The sequence below is a fragment of the Ipomoea nil genome, unplaced genomic scaffold (assembly GCF_001879475.1).
Source record: "Ipomoea nil cultivar Tokyo-kokei standard unplaced genomic scaffold, Asagao_1.1 scaffold3231, whole genome shotgun sequence".
Classification (NCBI taxonomy): domain Eukaryota; kingdom Viridiplantae; phylum Streptophyta; class Magnoliopsida; order Solanales; family Convolvulaceae; genus Ipomoea; species Ipomoea nil.
Window position 1 is genome coordinate 282918 of NW_017619659.1, and position 8576 is coordinate 291493.

The window sequence follows — 8576 nt, forward strand, 5'->3', positions numbered from 1 at the left end:
AGAAGAACAATGGGAGAAATTTGTAAAAAAAACAGGAAACTAAAGCCTCCAAGGTACACTACAGCATTTACTTGCTTAATAATCATGTTTTATTGGCGTGGACTTAATGTTTTATTATTATTAACCTATTATAGGCCAAAAGTCAAAAGTATAGGGAGTTGCAAGCGCGAAATGAGCATCCCCGCTATTTATGGTCTAAGGGCTATGTTGGAAAGCAATCTGAGTGGTTGATATGCGACCCATTATCTTCACAATCTTCTTGTGCTGCTATTACATCGACCATAGCATCTACTGATCGTAGTTTGGATTGGGTTCGAGCGCGATCTAAAAAATCTGAGGATGGAAGTTATTACATTCCCAACGAAAAAACGAAGGGAGTGTTTGATAAAATTGTAAGTAATACAAATGCTTTATATATATATATATATTATTGACGAGAATGCTAGCTAACATGTATATTTTAAATCTTGTTTGTGTTGAAATAGGTCGAGAAGTGTGAAGAGATAAGTCAAGGCTCATTCCAACCAAAAAGGCAAAATGATATATTGACATCAGTACTTGGCACCAATGAGTACGGTGGCTATGTGAGAGGTGTTGGAGTGCACTCCAATATTCGGGATGTGTTTGGTAAACCGGAGAGCATAAGTCGTGGAAATTCAGCTGGGGTTGTTTCAGATATGGAGAAGATCATAGAGAAGAAAATATATGAGAAAGTGGCTGAAAAGATTAGAAAAGAAGCAATAGAAGATATGCAATCCAAGTTAGAAATGATGCAATCTCAGGTAGAATATTTGCTGAAGAATTCACAAGCAAGTCCAAAGGTTGGCACACAAACTCGAAGCAGTTGTCATTCTATTGATCCATTAAACAAGGTTAAGGTAATATTGAATATCTTTAATATTTTGAATATCTGATATTCTACTTGTTATTAAGTCTTTTAATTTTTGATTCATAGGAACATTCAAAACAAACAAGATTGATGAATTTTGAAAGTGGTGATCAATCTGCTCTAGAATTACGACCACTTCTTGTTGATGATGATACACTGCAACAATTGGATCAATGCAAAAAATTTGTCAGACATCTTAGAAACTTGCCATCAGATTTAGATTGCATTGACGTGGACCTAGAAGAGGCAATCTTTCATCATTTAGATGTGAATTTCATTCACGTCATGTTTGAAGATGTTAAAGACATGTTGACGATGAAATGGCTTGATGTGACCATATTACAAATATTTATAATGTACGTATTTTTTATAATGTTTTTATATTTAAAAACTTTTCTTTAGTCTTTCATTTTTATTAATTATTTACATATGTTGTAGATGTCTTCATCGGATGTGCGACAAAATTAGAGTTACTACAATTGGATTTCTCTGCCCAAGAACTATTTGTAGGGACCGCGTAGTTGATGATACTGATAAGGTCACAAGATATTTGGTTCGTGCCCTGGGTCAACAGAGGGATCGAAACTTCATTTTAGCTCCATATCATCAAGAGTAAGAAAACTAAATTTATATTTTTAATTATTTATATAACTTAATTGAATTATTTGTGAATAACGTTTAACATATTTATTTAAATGCTGTAGAAATCATTGGATGCTTTTAGTTATTTGTGTTCAATCAAGAAAAGTCTATGTATTAGATTACCGTGCATGTAAGCTCGAGTTGGAGATTAAGGCCACATTGAATGTGTAAGTATATATATATATATATATATATATATATATATATATATATATATATATTGAGAATTATTAACCATTATTGTTTATAAATTATTTATGAGTGTATATTATAGGGAATTTCGATCGATTGCAACTTTAGGAAGGAGAAGACCTAAAAACAACGTTGATTGAGATACAATTGAGGTATATATCAAAATTAGAGTATTAATATTTTTTACAATTTTATTAGTTATGTTTTTATTGTTTAAATAAATAATATATATACATAAAAACTCATATTTTGTAGTGTCCTCGACAACCGGGTAGTGTGGAGTGCGGTTATTATGTGATGAGATACATGTATGAAATATGCACTCTATATTTAGATTTTGAACATTTAGACACGGTATGTAAAATTTATTAAAACTAAATAGTTTTAAATTACACTTTATTAATGTTAAAACTAATTATTTGATTATTTTAAATTTTTGTAGGCATTTGATGGAAAGCCTTACTCACAAGATCAAATTGATGAGATTCGTGATGTTTGGTCTAAATATTTTATTGAAGAATGTATATAAAGTTTTGAACTCTTATTTATTGATGATGTATTGTTGGTACTTAGCTAGCTTATTACATGTATGTGTTGCGAACTTTAATTTGAAGTGTTGAGAACTTTGAAGTGCATGTTGATATTGTTGTGAATGTATGGATTAAAGTGGTAAAGTGTTGAAGTTTAGTTTACATATGTGTTGAAAACTTTGAAGTGTTGATGTATGTTGTGAATTGAATGTATTGAAGTTTAATTTAGTGCTAAAGTGTTGGTAATGATGTATTGAAGTTTAGTTGAAACTTGAAAGCTTTGAAGTGGTAGTGGTTGTGACTGCAGGATGTGAATAATATTTTTTGTACAGGAAAAAAACTGGAATTTTTATCAAATTAAATAAATTAAAAAAATAATTAGAATTCGCGTCCAAAGTTGAGGAACTTTGGACGCGAATTATCACTTTTAAAATATGATAATTCGCGTCCAAAGTTCTTCAACTCGTCCAAAGTAACTTTGGACGCTAATTGTATATACAATTAGTGTCTCCTACATCCGCGTCCAAGCAACTTTGGACGCCTTTTAGCCTTAACTTCGGACGCGAATGACTGTTTTTGTACTAGTGCATGTCAAGCCACTTGCATATGGACCATTTAATGCTCAGCTGAGCTGCTTAGTATAAATAGGATGGTCATTCCCTCACTTGTCATATCCAATGTATTGTTACACAAAGTCACATGTCAGATTCATCACTTCGCAATATCACATCACTTGTGGTATTCACTACATTGTACCATATACTTCACTTATAATCATCTTCTTCTCCATAATACAACATTGCTTAGTCCACTTAGTCGTCACCCGACAGACTGACTGACTAAGCGCCCTTCTACTTGCTTACTAGATACGCATTTGTAGCGTAATCTTGACTCCCAGTCCATTTACGCTATCAATAAGAAAGTAAGTAAACAAGAATGAGTTAATTTGACCCATAAGGCCATAAGTAGTAAATATGATAAGTAAAATGAGATTACACCTAGTAACTTTTCTACCTTCAATACAAAAAATAGTTCATTGACAAAGAAAATTCTAAGTTAGTATCTAATGGTGTGCACTAAGTACCTCTTGTGATAGTCCACAAATTAGAAAAGATAAATTAAATTAAGAAAATCTTGTGAGACAGACTTGAATGAAAATTTAAAAAAAAAAACAAAAAGTTTCTTCCAATAATATCTAAACATGTGACGGAGAATCTTACTCTCCAAAAATAAACACTTATCAAGATCGGGAAAAAAAAAAAAAAAAAAAAACACTTCCGTTTTCTAACATTCCAACCAAAACGGAATAACACAGATACATCAATCATTAATCGGTCTATACGGAGTACGTACGTTTCTTCCGCTGGAATTCCTTGTCATGTCGAACGAGACATTGGAACTTTCCCCCACAACACTCATCACTATCATCACTGCCCTTGTCGTCTCTCATACTGCGCTCAGAGCTATCACTGATCTTTTCAAAATGCTTTTGCAGAAAGCTGTAGCATCTCTTTACCATCTCCTGCAACACAAGCATACATTTACTTCACCGACAACAATAATAATTGGATCAATTTGTTCCATCTGTTCATCGTCTTCAACACAGTCCGAGAATATATACATACACCTCACTCACCTTGCTCAATCTTTCGTCGTCTACGTTCTGTCCCGTCGTCCTCAACAAAGCTGCTACTGCTATCGTTGATGGAGAATATTGCCGGAACTCGGGATCTGTATATGAAATGGAACAGGATCGTATCATTATTGTCTGCAACATTCCGTTGACGATGATGCGTAAAATACAAATTCGTAATATCACTATGAGTTTGATTTTTTAGTTGAAACTGAACATATTGACCTTGTTTGGTAAAATAGTTAGTATATCAGCTAATTTTGATTTGTTTAACCACTGTTAGTGGTTTGATAATCAATGTAAATGTTTGATTAATTAGTTTTTTGGAGTTAATTACCGATTTGGTCCCTCGACTATAAGGATTTCACCACTTTAGTCCTCGACTTTTAAAATTGACCAATTGCATCTTCGACTATGAATTTTTTACCCGAAATGGTCATAATCCTTAGACATCCGTTAACTAGGGACCAAATTGGTAATTTTGCTATAGTCAAGGGACCATTTCGGTCATCACATGCACCATTTTCTCCGAAAGTTAAGTACTGAAATAGTCCCTTGACTATAGCAAAATTACCAATTTAGTCGCGAGTTAACGGATGTCTAACCGTTAGGACCTTTTTGGGTAAAAAAACAAAAAAAAAAAGCATAGCCGGGAACTAAATTGAGGAATTTTAAAAGTCGATGATCAGAGTTGTGAAATCCGCATAGTCGAGGGACTAAATCGGTAATTAACTCTAGTTTTTTGTAACAGCTTATTACTCTAAAAGACTAAAATTAAAAAGGCTATTCAAAGCAGCTTTTTGAGAAAGTTATTTTGGCCCTGTTTGGTAAAAAATTGGCCTATAGGCCAATTTTGGCTTATTTGACCATTATTAATTGTTTGATTTAGTTAAAATATCAAAATAAATGTTTGGTTAATTAGCTTTTTGCAACTCCAAAAAGCTAAAATTTAAAAAGCTACTCCAAACAACTTTTTCAATTAGCTTTTTAAAAAAAGAAATTATACCAAACAGCTATCAGCTAACAGCTAATTTAGCAAACACTTTTCTACAATCAGCTAATGTTATCACCTATTTATACCCTCTAATTAACACAATCAGCTAATAACTAACAATTATCAGCTAACAGCCATTTTACCCAACAGGGCCAATTTGCTTATAATCACTAATTCACTATCACCTAACAACTAATTTACCAAATATCTTTCTGCAATCAATCTATACTATCAACTAATCAAACTCACTAACTTAATCAGTTAACATCTATCCGTGGACAACTATTTAACAAACACCCCGTTATTTAATTTGGTATCCTAGCCAGATTTGTGAGGATAGTATTATGTATTACCTTGGCAGGCCCAGAGAATAACATCTGAAGCATTAGAGAGAAGTTGAGTGGAATGTGTGTTTGGAATTGGTGCTTTTGCAGCGTAATGATGGAGGAAATCGAACGGCGTGATGATACGCAGTCGCCATTCGAGTCCCGCCATGATCAGGAGCTCCATCCTCTGAATGGTTTTGGGCGTGAACACGAATTCCGGTTTCCAGATTTGTAAATCCATCAGAGATGGCACCGCGGTTTCCTCCATCTTGGCCGCCAACGACAGGCATGCAACCGATGCCAGCTGCCACGCCCACCGTTCCCACTCCTTCTGCAGCAAACAGACATTCCGATCAATCGATCATCGGATAACGTATACGTCTATCAAGTATTATGCTAGGCGGATCGTATCTAGCTAGCGGACAATTCGATGAACTTACTGGAAAATGGTGAGACGACAGAAAGCGGTTGAGATAATTCAGCGCGAGATATCCGGTTTCGCCTCTGAAATTGTAGTAACGATGCACCTGCAGCCAAATTCCTAGCGATTTCAGTACCTAAGCTAATACACCATACATTTACAGTAAAATTCAACGGTGGATTCACCTGGAGCATCCATCGGACGGCATTGCGTCTAGCAGATTCAAATTCATCGTCCCGCGGCAACTCTCTGTCCACGTCCAGACGCTGCATCTGTTCCAGTTCCATCCGAAACATGTTATCGATGGAGCTATGGCCGTCGTGATCGTCGCAATCGCCGGGAAACTCGAAGTCCAAACTAGAAGAATTGTCAGAGAGAGCAGCTTCATTGCAGTACAGATCAGGAGAACGGATCGCGGAATCGTCATTCAGTGACGCAGGCATTGAAGGTTTCAGAGTACTGCTAACAGGCATGTCTAGCTAGCTAGTGCAGTAGCATATCATGCTGTGTTATTGTGACCGGTCAATTCAATTCCATCTAAGAACACTTATTTGAAGATACACATATTTGTTGCTGGTTGAAATGAATGAATTAGGGACCATAAGAACAGTTATTTGAAGCAAAAGATGAATCACGGGTCGAGATTCTAGCTGAATGTTGGATCAATAATTAATTTCATGAAGAAATTCTTCATGGGACCCAAATCTTCCTTTTTTGATGCTTCATTTCAATGGATTAAGCCTGGTGGACCATGAGGAGTACTCCCGGTGAACCTTCGCACAGGAGCATCCAAAATAAATGGGGACAAAATGTCGAAAAAAATATTCTCAGCATGGAAGTTTGATCTAACTGCGCTAACATTATATTGCAAAATACTGTTTGCAAAGGACTACGTAATCTAGTCTCGATCTTTCAATATCTGTTCTCCGACTGTATATAATTTTAGGAGAAATGACAAATTGTTACTGAATTATAACAAAATTATTTTATGAGAAACTGACAGTTTAAGTTTTAATCTCTAATTATAACTATAGTGTAGATTTAATTTTTTTTGATTAGTATTAAAGTAGCTAAATTTGTTCTTCAAATACAAGGCAACTACTTTATTAAGGGCATCCTCAATAGATGGGGGTTTTTCCTCATTTTTTTGTAGGTCCCAACATCCAAAGCAATCATCTACTATCTCATTCAATTACAAAAACTCTTCTTCCTATTAGTTTTAAATTTTTTCACAATTTTTTGTGAACCCACCATTTACTCTACTATATTTTAATTATTTTTTTATTTATTATCATTATAATTTATAAAAATTATAATTATAATTATTATTTTTATTATATTTAAATTAAACATATCAAAATTTAAATAATTTTATAATAAATGTTTTAATGTATATAACATTTAGTTGAAATGATAATTATAAAATTAAATTACTAATAAATACAATATTTAAAATTAAAATTATAAACTATACGACTAAAATAGATTATATAAACAAAAAATAATTTTATTAAAAAATAAAAATTGTGGCCGTTGTTGTGCAATAGCAAGGGGTGTGCAAAACCCGAAGAAATCGACCGACCGAAGACTGGTTCACCCAACCCGGTGAAATCCGAACCCGATCAGTGGAAACCGACCCGCCTTTTAAACGACGTCGGCCTGTAAGACTTCGGGTAGGGGGTGGAGAAATTCACCCGAACCGTCCGATTATCCGATCTAACCTAGGGTTACCTACAACTAATATGATACGGCGTCATATATATATATATATATATATATATATATATATATATATATATATATATATATGACTTCATATCTCTCCTCATTTGCCCTTCGCGCAGTCGAAGCTAGGGTTTCTCTGTCTCTCTCACCCTCTTAGTCTCTCACTCTCTGAGTCTCTGAGATTTCTCTCCATTCTCCCTTCGCAAATCGCAATTCTGAATTTCTGATTTCTCTCAACACACTACTCTAAATCTCTCACTCTCTGAGATTCATCCGTTGTGTAGTCTGGTACTCCGGTGGTCTGGTCTTAGCCTCTCAGGTCTGGTGGAAGCCCTTGTTGCTGGTGCTGTAAAAAGAAGCCCTTGTTCTTCGGGGTATTTGTGAGAAACGAAGTAGTCTAACCCTAGTTTTTTAAATCTGATTTCCTAAAGTTGCTATGATATTATGTGAATTTGTGATATGTTATGTGACTTATGTCACTTATGTGAATATCTAGTGGAAGTACTGACTTATTGTAAACCCTAGTTTTATACTGTGATTACTGTTAGTTTGTGAAATGTTTTGAAGCATTTTGTGAGAATTTGTGATATGTTATGTGAATATCTGGTGGAAGCACTGACTTATTGAATGTTTATTACAAACCATAGTTTGATATTGTTAGTTTGTGAAATGTTTTTCTCATTTTGTGAGAATTTATGATATGTTCTGTGACTTCTGTCACATATCTGGTGGAAGCACTGACTTATTGACTGTGTATTGCAAACCCTAGTTTTATAATTTATACTGTTAGTTTGTTAAATGATTTTCTCATACTCTGAGTCTGAGTTTATGAGAAATTGTGATATACTGATGTGGTGGAAGCCCCTAAGTAGTGAAATCCAGATAATGATGTCTGATGAACATGAGGCCATGAGCTGTATAATAATTATAACAGTCTCTGCCTTTGGAAATAATTATAATAGTCTATGCCTTTGAAAATGATGACACAAAATGTGTCTAATTCTGGAATGGTTTCTGCTTTCTTGCTATGTGATTCTGTGTAATTGTATGGCTGACTGTGAGACTGTCTATTATTCTTGAATATGAACCATACTTATGTGTACTGATAGTTAACCATTTCTTAGATGGAAAATATCAATATGCCTAGTACTCAAACTCCCAACTCTTCAGTAGAGGGACCTTTATTAGGGGTGGAAGCCCAAACTGTTGAGCAAAATGATCAAC

The 8576-nt window shown here is 34.4% G+C and overlaps 1 protein-coding gene across 2 annotated transcripts; it reads right to left on the reverse strand.

Moving 5' to 3' along the window:
• Positions 1-3339: 3339 nt before the first annotated feature.
• Positions 3340-6249, reverse strand: LOC109168907 (cyclin-D1-1-like). Of its 2 annotated transcripts, none has more exons than XM_019317761.1 (5): positions 5813-6249; positions 5647-5733; positions 5234-5534; positions 3890-3984; positions 3340-3775 (listed from the first exon to the last, which is right to left on the reverse strand). In XM_019317761.1, the coding sequence occupies exons 1-5, from the start codon at positions 6098-6100 to the stop codon at positions 3590-3592; spliced, it is 957 nt and encodes a 318-aa protein (XP_019173306.1). In that variant the 5' UTR covers positions 6101-6249; the 3' UTR covers positions 3340-3589. The 2 variants fall into 2 exon arrangements, with proteins under 2 accessions (XP_019173306.1, XP_019173305.1); XM_019317760.1 differs by having other exon boundaries at positions 5234-5537.
• Between the last annotated feature and the right edge of the window lie 2327 nt (positions 6250-8576).

Excerpts from the sequence above, each read along its gene's own strand:
- LOC109168907 (XM_019317760.1), bottom strand. The coding sequence starts at position 6,100 with ATGCCTGTTAGCAGTACTCTGAAACCTTCAATGCCTGCGTCACTGAAT. Across the intron at positions 3,985-5,233 it reads TATTCTCTGGGCCTGCCAAG|ATCCCGAGTTCCGGCAATAT; the intron begins GTAATACATAAT and ends TTTCATATACAG. Across the intron at positions 3,776-3,889 it reads ACGACGAAAGATTGAGCAAG|GAGATGGTAAAGAGATGCTA; the intron begins GTGAGTGAGGTG and ends CTTGTGTTGCAG.